Below are 22,528 nucleotides of genomic sequence, written 5' to 3'. Positions count from 1 at the left end.
TACAAATTGTTGTATTATCATAGAGTAATGGGACTGCCTTCTCCTAAGTTCATGCTGGTGAAGTATGTTAAAATTCCCATTAAACACATTAAATTATATTTAATTTACACATATTCTATTTATGTGGCTGTAATTACCATGTGTTCTAAACGTTCATGTGTGAAGAAGCAAGCAAGTCAAAAGATGATCATTTTTGTTGCAGTAACACGTGACTTCTGTCATTAAAAGCTTTTTCCCAGGAATGTATTTATTGAACTGGAATTGTTAAGGAAATTATGACTAAACATTTTTTGATCTTGCTATTATCTGATTAGTTTCTGAGGTAGCCTAAACCAGAAATGCAATAAAATTATAAAATTTTATCAAGATCTTAGAAGCTTTTAAAATATTTGGCATTCATTGCTTGATTTCATGAGCTGATTTAAGAGTTAAGAATATAAATTATATTTTATCATAAAATCATAAATTTGGAAAAATCAAGGATGCATATGGATAAGCTACATTTATTGCTATTAAATGTAATGAGTTTCTGTCCTTTCTTCCTTTTTCCTACATCTTCCTATATCTGCAAAATTCCCCAGCCTTGGAGATACATAAAAAGGAGACATTAGCTGAAGCTTTCTCTTAAAACTCTGATTTACTTTGCCATGTACTTATCAACTGTGGGGATATATATATATATATGCATATTTTCATGAGCTGCTTAAACAGATATATGCATCTCTAACTGATGGATGTATTCTTGGTATGCTTATAAGCCTGCTTATTTTTCTCTGTCCTCTTTGTTCCCTATATTCTATTATTTTAATTCAAAACATTTCCCTTGCTGTACCTATTAGAGTGAGTCCTTATCAAAGCATAACTTTAGCTAATGACACTGCAGGCCTCATAAGAAATAATTCAATTGCTGCTTTAAAAAGCAGCACATTTAATAAATCCATGTAGACTCAGTAGAAATATCTCATGATTTTGCTCTTGTTGAATATCTGTGTATATAATCCCAAACCTTCATAAGCCTTTTCTGTAACGCTGCCAATAGCAGTGATGGGGCAAATTAATCTTTATTTCCAACAGAAGATTTTGCTGCTGGGGTCATACTGCATTAACTGCAATCATATCTATAGTTTGTGACTCTAAATACATTGTATTTGTGAAAATAAGTATATGTGAATGAAGCATAAGATCTGACAAAAATAAAGTCTATACACTGACATGAATTGATGTCATGTGTCTCAGAAAACCTTTAGATACAAAATCATGCTCACAATACACTGCATCCTAAATGAAGCTAGTTACTTCTGATTTAAAATTATGTTCACTGCTTCTTAAAAGAAATGCTTCATTTGCTTATTACTTTGTCATAGTTTAAGCTTTGTGAGGGAGAGTGATCGTTTACGTATTTAGTGGTTACCTCATCTTATAGAGTTCGGGATGTTGAGCTTTTGGAAGGATTTTTTACTGTATGGGTATGGTTTATCTATCTCCAAGAATGGGATGAGGAAAGAGAAAAAAGGTGGGTCTATGCAAAGAAATGTGTTCATCTGTTTTCACTGAAAACCTGTAATGCTTCTGTGATTAAGGGCAAAAAAGGTATTTTTCTGAAAGAGCAGTACCCGTTTGTAACTGAGAAAAATAGCCAACCTTACCATATTACAAATCTTAGCGTATTTTAGAAGGAACAGTAGAGTAGAAATAAATGTAACTAGCATCTGTAGAAGATTTTTGAGTTTAATGTCTAAATTCTCAGCGTAATGGCAGATTAAGGATTAGCAGACAGGGAAGAAGAAAGGTGGAGACTGAGACATGGATGCAGTTGTGGACATGATGGAAAGTTTTTTCAGAAAGACTTTGGGGAGTTAGTGGCAGAAAGATTCTTTCCTGGTTCTTGAGAAGTGGCTTATCTAGGGTCATGATAGGCCATTCTCAACTTTTTTTTTAGTGTACTAGTAGACTGTATGTCTCATGTCCCTTAGTGATGGCCTGTTACAGAGATCTGTAACAGCTAGTAAATGCTCTGTTGGCTCAAGTGACAAAAGTTTGTGCAGGGAATCTAAATTTTCCAACTTGTTCATGACTTGAGTGACTGGTTTCCTATGAAGAAATTCCTGTGGTGTTCTTTGGTTGGTTTTCTTTTTTGTGTCTGTTTTACTCCACTTTAAAACCTGTGAAATTGCATTTTAAAGCTGCGTTAGGTAAATGTCTTGGTTGCAAGTGCAGCCATTAAGCTCAATACACTAACAAAAGAAATACCAGATGTGAAGTTTAGCTGTGCAGCTTTAACTCATGCCATTTATCTGTGTGCATACTGTAGGCATTATTTACACCATCACATTTCATTTTTTGCAATACTAGTGAAATGTGCTGTGGAGATGAACCTGCTTTCTGTGGTGTTGACTTCCATTTTCTGTAGTTCTCTCCTTTTTGTTGCAAAGCTTGAAACTGAATGAAGGGAAAGGAAGGATATCTGGGTAAATGCTTTCTTTAAGATTTCATTTCTCTTCCGGCCTCTGCCACAGAAAATCTGTGTAAAAGCAACCTAATAACTTAAACCAAACCTTTTACAGGTGAGTTATGATTAAGTGTTTATTATTTTGGGAACCAGACGCTGGGCTTTTGGAAATGCTGAGCATTCTTACAGCAAAAGTTCCTAGAAAGAGTATATGGAGTTATGCAATGCTAAATATTTTAAAAATTGGCCTGTAGGCATCCCAAATTAATAGCTACTATATCTCATAGTGACTTAATCTCTCATCTGTAAAATGGGATAATACTATATCTTCATTCTTCTTGTAAAATAAATTATGTATTTTTGAATCTTTTGCATGCTATAGTGATGAACACTGCAGAAAAACACATAAGAAAAATATGATACTGATTTTAAAGAAAGCTAAACTACACAAAGCCATACCTGGAGCAATGGCAGTAAAACACCACTGAATGAAGTTCCAAATTGTGAGAAAAACAGTAGTTTGTGGGTATTAAATTGAAAATTGTATCATAACTTCTATATAATGGGGGCTGAATTATGGCTGCATGGCCAGCCTTTTAATTATTAACTCATGAGTGCTTTATTTTGCAGCCTGCATATTTCTTTTCATAGGGCCTTGTGGGCATGTATAATCGCACAAAACAATGTGCTCATTATAAAGCTTTCAGGTATATTTTTTTCACACTAATTTATTAATAATGTATATAGGTAATAAATGATGTCTTGAATAAGACATCTGCTGAGACATATTTTCCTTCCTAAAAATAGCATGATAGAATTTTGGACTTCAAATTTTAGTAATGTATGTCTGTTCAGAAATGTGCTTTATTTATTTTTGTATATATTCTTTCCCCAAAATCAATTTTTGCTGAATCCAGGAAAGTTTCAATTGTTGGTAGTCTTTATTTACTGTAAAATGAATGTATGCCATTACTACATTTTGACTTACAAAGGTGAAACTTTGATAAAAGACAAAAAAGAGAGAACTTTTGACAAGCCTTATTAAGTTTTAGCAAGTCAAAAGCTTAGTTATATTGCATGTTAATAAAACTTATTGGAGAATATATTTGCATCTATCTGTATACTCATATTTAGCTTGGTACTTTGCAAATTGCCTTTCCTAAATTTAGTGTTAAATTATTATGAAAATAAAAAAATATTTTTTTAGAGACATTGAGTATTCACTTCTTGACACCAGTTTATAATTTCCTTCATCAAATTTAGCTGAGGCTATTCTGTCAGTGTGGTTGGGTTATTCTTGTTCTTCCATGGCTAAACAGCAGTGTTTTTTAAATTTTCTATTCATTTTATGTTTTTTCAGCTATCGTGACTGGTTGTCTTGTACCATTCCCCTTGAGTGTATGTGTGTATTAATTATTTTAAACAATAATATTGTATGTCCAGATAGGGGTCCCATTAACATTCTATTTCACTAGAAATTGGGAAAAAATGGCATCAAAGGGCTTAACTTCATAAATGATACTTTGTATTGTTATTGAGTGGTAGTTGCTGGTTCTTCTTTTCACCATATTGTGAAGTTTTCACCACTTCACATGACAGTGCAAGAAAGTTGAAATGCTCAGCTTCACACATCATGTTTCTGAGAGGCTTTGTTATTTTGTATATATATTTAATGCAAAAACATAAACAACAGATGTACACACTTAAATGATTTGATTATATGTGGAGCCATGTGACTGTCTCAAACTTAAGTTTTTGTAAAAAGCATGTGAAACTGTTATTTGATTGGAAATTTCAAGGAAGAATGGCTTAAAATTTCCTTGCAGCCTTTCCTAGCTAGTGGGTCCCCTATAACAGAACCAAATAAAGTTATTTTGGAACATTCAGTCAGAAGTAATTTAAACTTACGGTTTTGTTGTTTTTGTTCTTGTTTCACTGAGCAGTATATTAATCAATCCTGGAAACCATGTCAAGATTCAAGAAGGTACTTTAGGATTCTTCATTGCAAGTGATGCCAAAGAAGTAAAAAGGTATTTAATATATTTTTATCTTCAAATAAAATGTATAATATAATTTCTCTTTTCTTCTTTACATGTAAGCACCTCACCTAATTTTTATTATTATCTGTTTAAAAATTCTCAGGGAGAATTGAGTTGGTACTTTTGTGAACTAAGCATGTGTGCATGCCATTTTCTTAACTGCAGCCCTAAATATCAAGGAAATGAAATAATTTTGCAGCAGATGTGAAAAGAAATGAAGAGGCTTTTTTTCAGATTCCTACTAGAAAATGTAAAATATTTTTATCTGATTTCTCTATAATTATTTTGTCTTAGTGGAATTACTTTGAAAGAGGACAGGGATTACAGTTTTGTCCAAGTTTGAGGTTTAGAGTAGTTCTTATTTACATAGACTAGCAAATATTTCATGTGAGCAAGAAACTCATTCAGTAATTCCATTAGCAAAATAATATTTATGTTCCTCTCATTTTTCTTTACTGGAACTACATATTCTATGGCCTCATAATAATAAATGAAACTACAACAGTGCAGCGTATCCCAACCATTGTAGACAAGTTCATTGTCCTTGGCTGTATTGGGTTTGGGCTGAAGGAAAAGGGATTTTATGGTATTGTGCTTAGGACCAAATCTGTGTACTCTTTTTTGTTAGGATTATAATATGCTTGGAAGAAATAAAAGAGCAATGTGAGAAAATAATTTTTAAAAGAATTAGTTATTCAGTGTCTGTAAGTTTGTTTGTTTGTTTTTTAAAGAGAAAAGGAATATTTGCAGCTGAGTGCTTTCTCAGAATGTGTATTTTTGTTGTAAATTATGCTATCAAGAATCTGATTTTTACTTGATGTTCTCCTTGAGGTAGGTATTTTAACTAAATCCTATACTTAGAATGATGAAGTATTCGAATGATAACTTGTACTTAGTCTTAAACTTTTTGTTATTAAATGACAGTGAAAATAATACTTAACCAATGCATATTTGCCATGAATATTTAAAGAAAGTTAAAACACCAAAAGAATGAAATCACTGAAAACTTGAATTCTATTGTCATTGAAATAGCTAAGATAGTTTTTGGCTAAGTGAAGCATACAGAAAAGCCCAGCCGTGCTTCTGTCCTCTCATTTCTAGCACCATCTTAGAAGTATTTTCATCTAGCACTGCCTCAGGTATGCTGACTTTCAGCGTATACTTCTTTTCCTCTCTGGTGCTTTTCTCCAATATACAGAACTTTCTTCACATTCCTTTAATGGGACACTAGCTTTCTTTCATTTATTAGGTTTTTTACACTCTCCTGTGAAATTGTTTCAGACTGTAAGTAAAATTTTCCTGGCATAGCGTTTTTAACAGAGAGAAGTTGACTGTTATTAATGTGTTTAGTGAGAATTTACACATCATACATCTAACACATTTTATCTAATAGCAAACTGGAAGAAAATTCCCAGTTCTGCCTTGCTTTCTGCAGAAGGCTTTGTTTAGAAACATGCTGCCTTCCTTACCATATTTTGTAGCTGTTTTGTGGAAAGAAAATTATTATCAGATGTGCTTCAACTAACAGAAATAATTATATGAAGTGTTGATTTCACCCTTTTGAGCTATGAATCAGATTCAGAAAAATGTTCTAAAATTGAGGTCTTTTGAAGGGGTGAAAAAGTGATTTTTTTCATAGAGCAAAATTAAACATGTTGTATACGTGAAAATCAAATTAAATTATTCTGATTTTGTATTATGTGCTAATTGAGAAATTTCAGCTCCTTTTACCTAAAGCTGTTCATATTTATCAAATGTGTATTTGACAAGGAACTATAACATACAATGTTCAATTACTCTTCTTGCTAGAACTACTTTTGCATTTTTAGAACAATAGTTTCACATTAGAAACAATTATACCTAGAAACAATTATGCCTAGGTAAATAGCTTCATGTAAAATGTTGAGTGTTTAAACATAATGCAAACTATATTAATTGCATCTTTATTATTCTTTATCCATTTACATAATAATACTAACATCAGAAATCCACATGCTTCAAATCCACTGAATTCAAACCAATTATATAGGATCATTTTATTACATCAGTCACTTCAGTCATTTGCTCTTGACTTTGCACATAGTATGGAAGGTACTCTTTACAACATTTGTCCTGTAGTGGAGTTCAGGAACATGATTTGTAGCAATGAGCTATGTCCAATTCATGTCATGTAGTTTTATGAGGGAATATTTGTTATAATGGATTCTTCTTAAATACAGGGGCTTGCAGCTGGATTGGAGATAAATTGTAAAAATAAGAGGCAGTTTTTTCCTCTTTGCTTATGTCTTGACGTTGACTCACAGTTGAAATATATTTTATTCTCATTTCCTTGGAGGCAGTTTGTTTTCTTTTTGTTGGAAGTTAAATATTTTGAAGAGCAGAAACTTTCTGCAGTAAAGTTTACAAATGCTCAGAGAAGGCTCTTTCATGTTGTGTTTTGCTTCTTGGAAATAGCAAGATAATTTCACAGTATGAAAGAGTAATCTTCCTGGAAGTTTCTTACAGTAATTAAATCTACTACACTTAAGACTTAGATCTTTCATCAGTAGCTTTCATGGTATCTTGATTTTAGAAATGCTAATAACATTCATTGAGGTCTTCCTGCAAATTTACATTTGTATTCTCTGGTCCATGTCTCATATGTGAGACCTGCTACCACTTTACTTGGGCCGTTATTCAGAGGTATCAAATAACTTAGATAATTAAACTGTATGAATTAGGTATATAGTTCATATATCTGAACATTTTCTTAGTGTCCTGTGGTGGACACTAATGTATAAAGAATTAGTAGCAATGAGCCTAGCTGAACTGTCAAAGGCTCTGTATTAATATTGCTTTTTTTTTTTTTATATTTTGGACTGTAAATTGTTCTCTTCCAGTGACCTACATATTGTTGTAGCAATCCAACTATCCTAAATCTATCTACTATCTAAGTACTATCTACTGTCAGCAAAAGCCATGGGTGGTTGCAAAGTAGCACCTTTGATTCTTACTACCAATTTGTATTGAGAAGTATGCAATGAGAGAGGGCTAGGAATACAGGCATGGAGCTCATGTATTCTGGATATGGATGAGTACAGGGAAATTTCAGCAGGTTAAAATGTATGCTTAATTTGTTATGCTAGCAAGAATCCTGGGAAACTGTAACTGTCCAGCTAGAGGCCAGCTGTGTGATCCTCATGAAATGTGTCACAGCAACCTTACGTGACATGTTGACTTGACAGACATGATTAAATTCTCCTGTAGGCAGTTTCATGCATATTTATTAAATTAGAATTTGTTTTAATCTCATATAAAGTCAAATGTTTACCATATCTTACTTAGTTCTCCTTGTGCTTCACCTAGTTGTGAGCCATTTAATACAAAGGTAGAAATTCATAACCAAAAACATTATGTGGAAACCTAGATGGTACCTCTTGATAAATGTGTACTTTTCTTTGAAATTTGCTGTTTTGTATGTTCAAAACCAAAATTGTTCTGCTCTATTCCAGTGTAAAAGACAAAAAAAGAGATAGTTGGAATAAAGATTATTTCAGTTCTTTCATTTGTATGTTCCTTTAGGAAATTATTTCCTTTCTGGGTTTGGTTGGATTTTTGTTGGGTTTGGGTTTTTTTTGTAAATAGTTTATCTAGTGTTATTGTCAGATTGATGTCATTGCAATCTTATATCCAAAATGAAGTTCTACTTGTGACTAAAAAATTGGCCCAGGATGATAGACAGTCTTTAAAAAAATAATCTGGTATATCCGATAGGAAAAGAGAATTTATTGTACATATATTTTTGTGACAAAATTCATTGGATGCTCTTTTTTCTAAGATGAAAGACAAATGAACTGACATGTCATAACTATCATCCCTTCTCCTAATTACGTTTCAAATAAAAATATATTAAAAGAAACACTAATTTGGAGTCTTATTTTTGAAATTAACAGTCTTGCAGCAAATATTTCCTACTTTAAATGTCTAAACCTTTTCAAAGATTAAAGGAAATTAGTGCTGGCATGTTTCATTAATTTGGCACTGCAACAAGAGGAAATGTGGGGCTAATTTCATTTGTATGGATTAAGAAACGTGTCAGTTTTTCCATTCTGTCTCTCTAGGGCATTTTTTTACTGCAAGGCCTGTCATGATGACATCACGGATCCCAAAAGGATTAAAAAATGTGGCTGCAAACGGCGTAAGTAATATTTCTATCACTCTCTTCCTCTCCTTTTCATGAAGTGTTCAGCCTTGAAGAATATCTGTACATGCGTTTACGTGTTTTAGCCAATGGTACAAAAAAGCTAAGAATTAAATGCACAGCAACATAATAAATGTCATATACATTTCTGAAGTACATAAAATTTTATTACATATCATACCACTCACACCTGATTTTTCATTAAAAAGTTCATTAGAGTCCAAAGCTAACAAATTCTGAAAATCAAGCTAGATCTAATTGTGAAGGTTTCTGAGTTAAGAATGAGCTGTTAGTGAAGTTTTGCTTTCATTGATACCATGCAGAAATCCAGTAATTTCAATAGTTTTCTGTAAAGTAAAGAACTTTTCTCTATCTTGCTGAACATGATTCTGTTAAAAAAAGCAGCTAGGACATAATATTCCATTGTGTAACTATTGAAATAAATTATTGTTGAAATAAACAATCGGTTTTATTGGAGGAAAGGATTGTCTGGAAGAAATTAAACATTAGTGCCTCTCACATATATCCTTCTAAAAGGCTCCATAGCTGCAATGCTAATATTTGGTTTAGTTAAGTTCTTAGGTCTGCTCTTTAAATTGTTTGGAAAATTTTGCATGGAGAAATAATTGAGTTTTGGAATTGAGGTCAGACTTTGCATCTGTATTTTTATAATGCATCAATGTATAGCTATAAATATTAGCATTTTATCTAGATATTCTTTAAAAGGACTTTTTGCAGGAACTATCACAACCACTTTTTAGCCAAAGATGTGTTTGACCTTTGTGTATTTGTAATACTGATATCAAAAGAATTTGGGGATCCATTTTTCAATGGGCATCTGAATATTTATGTGCATTCCGTGGTCTTCTGCCCTGGAAAGGATCATTCCGTTCAAAACTACTGGTTAGGTAAACTGAAAGATCTCAGAAGAGTTTGATCATGTCTGTTTTGCCATTGCTTTTGAAAGGAACAAAACTTTCATATTTATAGAGCCAGTCACAGTGTTATCAGTGCACTACAGTGTTATCACTGCATCCTCTAGGATGGAAGGAAGCCTAAACTGGACCTTCTCTGCCTTTAAGAGATGCCTGAAATTGATTAATTCTTTAAGATTATTTTATAGAGAAAAAATATGTGACTGGAGTTTTTTAAAAAACTCTCCCCGCAAAAACCAGGAATGTAGAACAAAGTTTTATAACTGAGAGAAAGCAGCAGAAACGCTGTCAGAAAATAGTGTTTATCCTCCCAGTAGCCACAAGGAGAGCAAAGCACATGGAAAGCATGCCTGATGTGGAAGGAATGTATCTATTGCCTAACATATTGGAAAAAAATTGTTCAAGAACAGTTTATCCATGTAAGAATGTGACCTTTGAACTGCTGCCAAAGCCAGTGAGGCTGCTGAGTAAGTTCTGGTAAAGCCAGTTACAGATGCCTCGGGGTGCCTGCAACTCTCTAACCCAGTCTTTTTTACAAATTACCCAACATTTAAAGAGAAATATGGTTCCTGTTTAATTTCATCTGATTCTGTCAAGAAAGACTTATTTTATTTGCATTTTCTTCTCTTTTTTCACATAGTGTATGCTTTTCACACATGTGCTGATTAAAAAAAAATTCCCAAAGATGTGTCATTTTAATGTCAGATTTACACTTTTCATTGAAATCTATGAAAATATAGGAATCTGGAATTCACAGTATAAAGGGCAAGAGCCCTTTATTGTACATTAATAAAAATCAATGTAACCTCCTCAGTAATCAGAAACAGGGGAGAAAACAGAGGATCCTGTGACCCAGCCAACACAATGGATATATTACCAGCTGTAGGGCCATGGAGAGGTGAGAATGACAACTTCTGTGTGTAGCACTAGAAAATGTTCCAAATGGCATGGTCACACCTATCAGTCCAATAAATGAAAGGGTACTGGACAGATGAAGAAACAAAATGATGGGGTTAGTGAGGCTGAAGGAGGCAGCTGTCAGAGCTGCTGCACTGAGTATGAAACACTAAGGAGGAAATCCTCTGAGTCAGGTGATGAAAAAGAAAAAAAAAAAAGGTCAGTGAGAGTAGAATCTTAAACTTCCCTTTCATTGTCTCCTCTCTCCCTCTCCTCCCCATTTGCCCTCTTCCCTCTCCTTTCCTACACGCACACATATATGGTCACAGATACCATGATAGCTGGCAGCTCGCAGTACAGCTGAGAATAGCGTACACTTAGGAGTGTGCTCTCAGCTATCAAGAACAATACAGTTGCTTTGCTTTTGAAGTGCTGTCAGTCAAACAAAAAAATATCAAAAGTTTCAACAGTAATTAATGATTTTTGGTCTCTCAAATTTTTATGACAATCTTGAGATCCCTTTTAAGGGGCCTGATTTTTTAAAAGGTAAGTCTTTAGTGCAGTCTATTATTCACATAAAATGTCTTAGCTTTAGCTTTCAAATCACTAATCACTTTTGAAAATCTTAACTATGCTATCCATCTGTAAGCTACACAAATCATTGGTCTTAAAAATACAGTCTAACCAAAACAAAGCATAAATTAAGAAAACTCTTTTCCTATTAAATTAGGAAACTGTCAACTGATCTGTCCACGACTAATATGTCGATGTAATTTTCAAATACACTGCAAACAGTCACACATGCATTTATATAGTCCTATATGGTATATTTTTAATTAGTGGGTAGCATAGCAATTAGTGGCAGCTGAGTGTGGAAAATATGTAAGATTAAGTGAAAGGTTATATGTAAAAATATTGACACATTCAGGTGAATTAAATGTGAAAGAATATCTTTACATGGAAAACTTAATTATGGTGACACTAATTAATGCAGCTTCCTGTGACACTTGAAAACCACATTCCTTAAATAATGCATCTGAGGTTGCACATCAATTTAGATACTGTCTGAACATTAGTTTGTGGTATTGTTGAGGTCTAAACGTGAGTCTGACCTACATAGCCATTTGTCCAAACCTGTTAAGCCTAATATTAATAATTCAGGGCAGATCAGTATGTTTCCACAAGACCAGGGGTAATTAAAGTAACCTTGATTTCCTTTTGTAGATTCTTTGCCATCCCTTTCTCCTTACCCATCCCACTCTCTGAATAACAAATGAATGCTGATGTCACATTGTCCAGAGAAATGCTTATATGGAAATTTTATTCAAAGATTGTTAATATATTTTAAAATGCGTTCAAAGTCTTTCTTATTCCATTTAACTGTAGTTTTTGCAGCAAGGGGCCAAATAGATGTATATATTTATACAAAATGCAGACACGTTGGGATGAAAACTCTAAACTGGATCACCTACTCCTCCTGTTTCTTTCAATTTGTGCAACAGCTATGGTATAATTCTCTATATATCTTTTCCAGTGACAGTGCTTGCTGTGAACAGTGGGGGTTGAACCCCAGAGGAGACATATCATGTGTACATTGATGTGTTTGAAGGAATTTCTTGTAATCTATGACAATTGACAAACTTTTGATTTATTTTTCCTCTTGCTGCCTTGGAACACGGCCCCTACTATATTTTAACTGCACACTGATAGTGATCTATTGTGAGTAAAAATGGGTTCCCTGTAGCCCAGAGTGCGGTCCAACCTGTCTTTCTCTAGCAGAGAGTATTTTTGTTCAGTATTTTGGTTCTTTTATTTATTTATGTTGCATGTAGCAGTGACGTCATACGCACAAGTTTCTCATCGTTTACACCCACGGAGATTAGGGTGACGTTGAAGAAAATACAGCAGTTCTCCCCTCTTCCACATTTTTACTCCTCTTTTCTCCACAACCTTATTTTTTATCCCTATTTGAAAATGAGATCTTGGCAATGGCATTTCCTTGAAATAATTAGAGAGATATCTCCTGAATCTTCAGGGATATTGGCTAGGCTGGGGTAATTACCAATGTAGCACTGTTTGCCTAGTTAAGTGCAATTCATTGTCAGACCTGTGTTCAGTTTTTTTGTTCTTTGTCTTTTCTATTGCATAGCTGACACAAAGAGCAACACAATAGTCTTTTACTGTCTTTTCTAACTCCTTTCTCCCCATCAGAAAAAATAAAAAAAAGCAATGGGGATAAAGACAGACAATGAATTAAATGTGTGGCTTAACTTTAATGTATAAACCTTCAGATGTCTTCAACAGGAAACAAGCTACAATGGTTATTTTCCCCAACTTGCTTGTTTTTAAATTAATTACATAAGTAAAGCCATACTGACTTTTCAGGACCTAAGCTGTAAAGATTTACATTATAACTTTATATAGAATATGAACTTTATAGACCATTTCATGTCAATCTAAGTCATACCACTTTAAAGGATACAGAATCTATGAAGGCTCTCGTCAGTCACTTTTAGTGTGTACAGTTGTGATAATTTAAATAAACACAGCATTTGGGACATGGAAAGTATTTGCTGCTTAGAAATAAAAGCACTGCAAAGAAATGTGGTGGTTATAGGGCAGTGTTGGGATTATATGGTCTTGCCCTTTCAAAGAGCAAGAGGGATCGGATATTTCATAGCTGCAGTGAGGCATTGTTATACCAGATTGAGGCTGTTAGCCATACTGTATAACTGCAGCTATTTTAAATAAGTGAGGCTATGAGACTTTTTCAACAGATATCAACCAGATATTCTGAATTTATTGTATGATAACACTTAAGGTCTTAATCAGGATTGAGGTATTTTTCCCCTCTCAGCTGTACATACCATAGGATCTTGCAAAGAATCTAGGAGAAGTTGGAACTCCTGGAGTTGCAGGGTGAAGTGCTAGCCATCTTGGAATTGTGATGGACTTCATTATTATTAACATTATTTACTATTTATCTTATTGTGGTCCCTGCAAACTCCACTAAAAGACTGAGATCTCATTGTGGTAGAAATCATTCAGAGAACATAAATTTCTCCAAAGATCTGTTTTCAGCTATTAGAATGACAAAGCAGAAAGATGGGGCAGCACAGAAAAACAGGTTGTGAAACAGATCAGCATGATAAGAATCAATACTAAATAATAATTCAGAAAGAAATTTATTTCTATGGATAAAATAATGAATCCTATTGACTTTGAGGCAAAACACTGAAAGTGATTTGGGTTTATTTGAAGCAATGTACTTATTTTGAATATGTTTCTATGTTGAGGCCTTCTGGACCAGAGAAATTAGTTTAAAGTGTAATAAATAATCAAATAAAAGAGCTCATCTTGCTAAGAGAGTATCAAAAAAGAGAAGATCTTGTAGCTTTGACTTGGTATTTTTTCCATTTCCCCAGTAGCTTCAGTTTGTTCAGAAATGTGGTTAGCTTTGAGAGTACACTGGCTGAGAGTCTTCTTTAAGGTAATAAAGGAAAGGCCATGATCATATTTGAAAATTAAAATGAATTGGTCTATAAACGTGCCATTACTTCAAAATCTGTGAGTCATTCTTCTAGCTACTAAAATAGAGCAAAATGTCCATTCAGGACACCTGCTGTTTCTACAGTTTTGACAAAGAACAGCACTATATGAATTATAGCAAGCAACTAACCCATTGACTTTGATTGCAAAGATTGCAAGATAGTGGACAAACTGACTTGGTGGCCTTGAAGTTGTTCTGTAAAAATTAAATAGTGTAGAGATAGCTTTTCCTGTTGTGTTAAGAGAAAATAAATTCCCACAAACAGTTTAAGATATGCTGCTGTATTTTTCATAAAACTGAAATTGTGCTGGGAGAAGTCCTTTCAGTATTTCAGTCTCATGATGCTAACCAGCATTGCTAAAAGACAATCAAACCAGTCTGGTCATCCTTTAATGCTGCTGTTATTTTACTATTAGTGTGGATCATGAGAACTTGATGGATTGAAATGACACTGTTTGCATTTCAATTCTTAAGTGTAGTGGGATCTTTATTTACCATTTGCTGGTCAAGAAACCCGAGTTCTTCTTAACCAGCTGTTATCTCATAGAGATCCACTAGATGTCCTCGTAGATCTACTTTTTGTTACCGTTCCGGTCACAAGTGAAACTGCTATAGTGATGGATGGAATCACGAGGATTAGGGTAGACTGTATGGTTTAATAAAAAAATCAGCAGAGATGAAGAAATACTTTGTTCTACTTGCCTTTTTTTTTTGTTAATAAAAGGAGCTGTTCCTTGACATCTAAGGTAGAGAATAATCTGCAGTTTCCTTTGCTCATTTTTGCAGCTGGAAATATTTCCCATTACTGTTTGTGAACACTAAGTAACATCTCAGATCCAGACAATCTAGAAATTTTGACTGAACTTTTTCAGGTTTTTTAGGTCAGGAAGCAAGGTGTTGCTAGAAGCTTAGACATCTAAGGCACATTCCTTCCTTATTAGAATGGAAGGCTATTATTGCCTTCTGAGAAAATTTGCAACAAAAAAATATTTTTAAAGTATTTATTTACTCTATAAATAATCGACAAAAATTTTACTTTCTGTTTACTCTTAAATTAGAAAACGAATAGTTCATATATGCCTTGTTTTGTCAGTAAATTATTTAAGTAGTCTGATTTCCATGCCCATAATAACTTCCCCTGAAATTTTTACTAATTCATTTTACAAATGCTGTGGGATTGTCATTATTCTAGGTGGAAGGATCTGTTCTTCCTTTTTGTCCATTTATTATTCAATTAAAAATAGGGAATTAATTTCCCTTATGTCCCAACTTACCTTTTCATTAGTTGCAAATAACAGTTATATTCAACATCCATAACATTTCTATGAATAGAAATGAGTTGATTCCTATTCAGGTGCTACAGGTGTGAAATGAATTTAACACCCACCCAGAGGCTGTTCTTAAGGTCCCCCTGTCTCTCTGATTATTCCCATTTTTTGTTGATGTTTATGGAAGTTTTCTAGGAGATGGTATGTGTGTGGATGAACCATTTAAAATCATTTCTGTCTTGTCTTTGATCTTGTCACTGGTCATCCCTACTAATAATCCATGTGTTGTCTTATTTAAAAGAGAATAAGTATTGTATTTGGTATGAATGTAACAATGACTGTATAAAAGGAATGAAGAGTAACAGCATGTTTTCTTTCACAAATATATTGCTCTGATATGCAGTTGCTTATATAATGGTTGAAACCCTTATAGCAAGTCCTTTTTGCTACTTATATTTCCAGGTCTAAGCCTGTTTCCTGCATGTTAATGATGTGGAATATTAAAATGATGCATGATCTCCAGAACAACTCATAATAGTAGTTAAAAATAGTCCCTGAAAGGTCATTGCTTTTGGGAAACACCATGGTGTCCTTCCCCTATTGAACAGAAGGGCTTAAATTTCCCACTTCATTGGTTTAAGTCTGATGAAAACGGTACAAAAAGTTTTCCTTCCCAACACTCTTTGCCCTTAAGTATGATTTCTTTTCATTTTTATAAATGTGTCCTATCCTATTACTGACTGTTGACAAGATATGGCTACAAGTAAAATAAAAACCAGGGACTGTTACTAACCAATGACATAGCAGTTGAGAATTTCAGAGTAGTGTGTTTTACTACAGCATTTGATTAGAAAAAGTCCTTCAAAACAGCTATAATTAAAACAAAATGAGACTGGCTTTTACCTCACTTACTGTTAGTGTGTCTCACAAATGCCCTTTATTTTTCTTTCATTTCCTTAAAGTGAAAATAAAAAAGGCAAAATGGAAAGACTTCCATATTTTTGGTAGCATATTTCACTTTTTCTGCCCAACTTTTCAATTTTAAAGAATGTGTTGGGAAGAGTTAGACAGAGGGGAACCGTGGGAAAATGAATGCTGTTTTGAATTTTCTGTATAGTTTGAATGTGTGTGCATCAAAAGCTGCAGTGGAAACCTTCTTACTAAAAGCCAAGCTCTGAGGAATGATGTACCATGCAATGAACAAGCCTGATGCTGCATGATGACTTTCTGAACAGCTATAAGATAACTCTACTAGGATGCTAAAAGAACATGACATTAGTCATGTGAGCAAAGTTTTAGAGGAATGGAGTCGCTGCTGAAGAGATCACTCATTCATCTTCCTCAATGCCTGTTTTCCACAATCATAATGTTACCCTTGCTTGAAATGTATACCGTATGGCAAGTCATCAAGGCCTTAGAACAGGACTTGACCCATCTGAGAGATTTCAATCCCTCTTCCTGGTGACTGTGGCATTAAGAAACTGGGGGGGAAAGAAAAAAAAAGTTAAATTTAATGTCATTACCATAATACGAAAAAGACATCCTAAACTGAAGGTGCAGGCCACAGAAACATTACCTTTTTCTGCATTTGCTTTTAAGGTTTTGTTTTTGCCTGTCAGTGTTCTGTTTTGTTTTTAGTATAATTGAGTCAGTTCAATCTAAACCATTACCAAAAGTGTTGGTTCAGTGCAACATGTGAAACAATCTAACTGGCCTTTGCATTTCTTCAGACTTGAATGTACCTGTGATTCAGGTAACATACAAAATTGCACAATGGTAATTACACATGTGTTTATAAAATAGGACGCTGTATATTTCTAGAAATACAGAATGTGGACATTCCTATGACTGAAGAATATACATATTCTGTTCTAACCTGGCACTACTTTTGAAATTAGCCCCTAATTCTACATTTGGTTATTTTGTTTCTCAATCTACCTTTGAATCCAGAGCAGAAAACATGCCAATGATTGATTCAGCAGGTTTCAATGGACCAATGCTCTGTGTGCTTTTGGTGATGCCTTATTTGTGAACTGATTTTAATGTCGAGCATATTTACCATTATTAATTGTGTCTCCTATATGGGCAAATTTTGGTATTCTGTCAAGAGTTAATTTGAGTTCCTGAAGATATAATGTAAAGGAAGTAAATTTTTCAGAAAATTTTATGACCATCTTGTAACACTTCAGTTTTGTGTAATTTATTGCAACAATGGAGTTCCCTGGCACAGTTTAATACAAAGAAATTATTAGCATATGTTTAAAAATATATATATTTATATATATGTATATAGATGCATGTATGTGTATAATGTGTATGTGTGTGTGAGTGTATGTATGTAAGAATATATGTATATGTGTGTTTTTGTGTGTATATGCATACATATATATATATAGATATATAAATGTCTTTGATTTTTACAGGAAGCAGAACAGGCCAAAAATATCTAATAGATTAGCAAGTCTAGATTTTTCATTTTAACCTGGTATTAATTGTGCCAAGGGAAAAATATATTTTTAGGACTCTGCATTTACCATGTTCTTTTTTTATCAAAACACTTGACTGTAAACAGTAATTCTTCCCTTTGTCTGCGGTCACCCTATAAGACTGAAAAGAAATAAAGAGCAATTTATCTTTTGCCCTACTTTTAATGTACAGCCAAAGTGTTATCAGTAATCTCATTGCATTTTTTTTCCTGGGTCAAGACTGTTAACATAAACTAAGGCCTGTGTTAAATCCCTTAAATTACCTTCCAGCTGCCTTGTTATATATATAACCTTGCCATTAACCTGCTGCTCTTCCTCTCCTCCCATCCAACACATGGTTATAGCCAAGATGTCCATCTACAAGAGAATGAAACTGGCATGTTGTTTTGATTGCGGACGCTCTGAGCGTGACTGCTCTTGCATGTCAGGCAGTGTACATAGTAACATGGACACCCTTGAGAGAGCCTTCCCACTTTCTTCTGTCTCTGTTAATGATTGCTCCACCAGTTTACGTGCCTGTAAGTTTTAACACCAACACATGCTGTTCCATGTCTGTGGTGTCTGTGGTATCATCCCCGTCTTGTGTCGTACATTGTAATTCTGTGAGTTTTACTGGGCTGACGCTTTTTTAAAAAGTCAAACCCAAATTTTAATACAGCTCTGTATTTATATTTCTGTTCTAATTTATTTTAATACAAAACCCCTAATTTATTGTTTTCCTTTGTGTGCTCTATATGAAGCATGCTCTTGCAATAGCATGCAGGACCTTAGTGGTGCAGTTTGGTGACATCTCTTTTATTTAATTAATACAATATAAATTGTCATTAATTAAACAATAAGTGCTTCAGTGGAGGAACAGGCCTACGTATAAATCTGTGGTGCTAAGTGGACAGCTTTAATAGTGCTGGCACCAGAGCAGCTTGCAATAAGCAGTGAATAAATACACAAATTTAGTAGCTGAACTGTAGTAGCTGGAATTCTGGTCTATCCTGCTACCATTATCTTTAGTTTTGTCTGTAACCTTTCATTCTCAATACAATAGGACCTTCTGTCTAATACTGAAACTGCAGAAATCTTACTGAAAAAGGTTGTACCTTTTGCAGTGCTTTTTTAGAAGGTCCAGCCTAATGAAAACTTCCTAATGCAAATTTTTTGAAATTAACTGTACAATCTGTCCCATTGGACAGTACCATTCTGTAATATGCCCTGAAAGCTCTTTTGAAAGATCAGAGTTGAGAGGGAGAAGACAAAGATGGGAGAACAATTCTTCACTGCCATTAATTCTTTGGGCAACCGATAGGGATTCTAAAGCTTCCTTTATCAGGGTGATGTCAACAATTGTGAAAAATTGTTAAATAAAATGGTGATTATTTTTTTTTCATTTTCTTATCCTCTTTAGATGTTTGTAACAGGCAAAACTGTATCTTGGGACAGGAACTGTTTTCTTTTCCCTACCCAAATGGCAAAGAAGAACTATAAAATTATTCAGATACTTCTATAAAGACTATTAGGAGTTTTGATCAGGAAGTATGTCCTGCTTTACATTACAAGTCATCACAGATAAAAATGTCTTCCACTGCTAAGAGTATGATGTAGTTAGTAGAGTATGCATCTGGTTACCTTTTGATACCATATGTGTATTACAGTATATAGTCCAAGTGGTGAATGACTTTGCTTTATCTATTCTGACATTTGAACTGTTTTTCCAGACACAAATGTGGAGTATATAACAATGCTGTGATTTTTGTTAGCATTTTTTGTCTGAAGACTGTGTCAATTGAACTGATTCTAATAGGATTTCTTAGAGATGTTACCTCCTCTGATTCTCTGTATATGTGTATAAGCACTCTGAATGTCCTTTTTATCTACTTTGTTACAACTCATGCATCGCCTCAAGGAAGATGGTGCCCAGTTTTAAGTCCTATTCTAAGTTACAGGAGTTTTTATCCTTTAAAGATACCTTTATCAGAGTAGAACATAGCAAAACATATTTTGTTAAGAAAAGTGAACAAGAAACCTTCCTGAATTGAGAATTACTGCAGGCAGTGTTACTTAAACAGCCCAACAGCCTCAGTAACACAGAGCCTGGTATAGTTTGCACTAATACAAACTCGTACAGAGACAGTGTGGTTGGGTCCCAGCACTGGGGGTAACAGCAACCAGACCAGGCTAAATGCATATGTCCCCTACAAATGGGTAAAATTTCTGCCATATTAGCACTGTTTGGCAAGGAAAGAAAAAACATAATTTGTAGATTTATCATAGCTTTCCAGTTCACTTAAGACTCTACAGAGGCAGATAAAGTAAACATTTTTGATTGTTTTGCCTGCTGAGCCAAAAGCCTCCGCAATAATGGTATTATTCCTACCAAAACCAATACCGTTGAGATACATGCTAGATCTATGTTATGTTTTAAAGGGTAAGTGATATTGACAGCTTTGAGGATTTTTAGCATCCTATCTTTCAAGGGCCTTTTCCACCCTTCATCACTCCATCAAATCAAAAGAGATCTCACTCTTCCCCTTGTGAAACTAGTCACCTTTTTCTGTTAATAATAAGTACGAAAATCGATACCAATTCACACACTTTGCAAAGCAACATAAGCCTTTCTTTTCCAATTAAAATATATATCTATATACACATGCAACGTTTCACTGGCAAGGCTTCAATAGAAATCAGTGTGTTTTCTTTGCAGTGCACAGGGGTTGCATGATACCCATCTTGACAGAGCTAGTTAACTCAAAGAATGGCGGTGAGAGTCAGCTTTTCATTAAATATGAGCAGATGTGAAATGTAGAGTGTTTGACAATTAGAAATGGCAGCAGCAGGGCCCCAGAATCAAAGTGAGGTCAGATTTGTGGATCAGATTACCTCTCTTACATTCTTTAGTTGTTCTGAAAATCATTTTGAATTAGTGTCAGTGGAGCCATGATGGGTTTTGCCCTTTGTCTTTTATGCTAGGACTGTATTGTTTCCCCAGACACTCATTAAAGGTCATTATACTATTACAGGGCTTGCTTTGGTCGTAGTGCCCCAGTTGGGTTGGTTTGCTTCTACAATTGCTTAATGCATTTCTTTCTTTCTTTCCTTTTTTTTTAAAAAAAAAACAACCCTTTTTGTTATAAAAGCAGGCTTTTTTTCTGAAGGTAAATAAAATCACAGAACTTTGTATGAAATTCTTGAAACAATGAGTAGCTTTTGTAAGAATTAATGCTGTTTTTAAGAAACTGATGTCAAGTAGAAGATACGATGTTACACAGGATTTAGTGTACTAATTGCAAAATATGTAGAGAAAGTGATCAGTTTTTCTATTATTATACTGTTGCCTGTACTCCAGCAAATGAAAATCATAATTTGATTAAACGTAATTACATTAAAATAGCTTTTGAGTTTATAGGCAGCTGTCTGGAAAAAAAAATATATGATCTTTCTAAATGTAAGAAAATAGAATTTTAGATTTTTTGTGTGTGTCTCGATTTTTTGGAAGTTTAGCTGCTTTTGGTAGACGGCTACATGAATAGCAGTCAGATCGTCCAAGCATTTTTTTATACTGGAGACTCAAGTGAATTAGAGAGAAGTGACACACTTAGCCTCTGAAAAATCTGGACTGGTTTATACAGTGAAATTATGTTGCTAATAAGTGTGACGTTTCTGCTTAGGTCTGTGCCAAATTTTGGGGAGACCCATTCAAATGATTAATTGATAGAGACAGAATCTTAACCTGAACCATTTAATTTCGGTGTTTCTGTGTCACCATCCGGCTGCTGCTTCTCAGGAACATCAAAAGTATGTACCAAAAGAAAACCCTTTCCGAGCTTGTCGCTGTGCCCACTGCCATGGGAATCTAAACTTCCAAGGACATTCTTGATGCTAGGCCCAGGCATATCTAATTCAGCTTGTGAGAAAACATTTTTGGCATGCTCTGATAGTTCTGAGAAGCTTTGTATGAAGACTTTGACTTTGGTGAATATCAGGATTCTCAAATGAGAGAGAGACAAAAAACAAGACTAATGAACACTATATTTTGAATTCAGGGTTCAGCCCAAACTCTTAGCCATCATATTTGGAAAAAAAAGGCCATGCTAACACAAGCTGGAGAAAGCTTAACTTTTGAAAGTAGCTGAAGCTACTTGTATGCCAAGCCCAGTTTAAAACCATACAGCCTGTCTGGTCTTCCAGTGCCATCACATGGCTTATGCTGAACAGACAGGCTTATACCTGAACATGGCTTATGCTGAACAGAATTTAGCTATTGAGTATTTTTCAATGGACCTAAAATTTCATTCTGCAAGATTAGATGAACATTTTGGGTAGCTTGAATAGGAATGGTTGTTGAACCAAGGTTGGTACACTGTTCTGAAGGTGTCTGGCTATGGGATTTGGCAAGTTAGGTCAAGGAACACTCTAGCTGCTTCATTGACCTGTGTTACTTAGAGCAATGTGGATCCTGCCTGTATGTCTTTACAACTTAAAAAATCAAATTCTGAAATGAGAGTTGAAATGACGTGTCACTGATTTATCTAGAGAGAAGAATGCATAACACACACATTGCACAGTGCATCTAGAATTCATCAGCTCTATAACTATGCTTGGGTTTTTCTAAATGAGTTGACTATCAAGTCCTGCATTGTTTATTTACTGGCTGAAAAGTGTAGTCTTTGTTTCTCCTAGAATGCAGGAACCATTATCTTCTACTTTCTACAGAACAAAACTAATCTACTACT

The 22,528-nt window shown here is 34.3% G+C and overlaps 1 protein-coding gene across 1 annotated transcript in view; it reads left to right on the top strand.

The window, feature by feature from the left end:
• KCNMA1 (potassium large conductance calcium-activated channel, subfamily M, alpha member 1) overlaps positions 1–22,528 on the top strand; it is a gene marked incomplete at its 5' end in the record, with an annotated part of 198,421 nt that overhangs the window by 86,498 nt on the left and 89,395 nt on the right. Inside the window, 4 exons of the mRNA XM_010179972.1 lie at positions 4,393–4,479; positions 8,589–8,665; positions 12,211–12,219; positions 18,149–18,322. Of these exons, the coding sequence (XP_010178274.1) occupies positions 4,393–4,479; positions 8,589–8,665; positions 12,211–12,219; positions 18,149–18,322 (347 nt within the window). The remainder of the gene's footprint in view (positions 1–4,392; positions 4,480–8,588; positions 8,666–12,210; positions 12,220–18,148; positions 18,323–22,528) is intronic.

Source organism: Mesitornis unicolor, unplaced genomic scaffold, assembly GCF_000695765.1.
Source record: "Mesitornis unicolor isolate BGI_N332 unplaced genomic scaffold, ASM69576v1 scaffold10112, whole genome shotgun sequence".
NCBI lineage: Eukaryota > Metazoa > Chordata > Aves > Mesitornithiformes > Mesitornithidae > Mesitornis > Mesitornis unicolor.
Note: the sequence above shows the minus strand (reverse complement) of the source record. Positions and strands in the feature narration are given on the sequence as shown.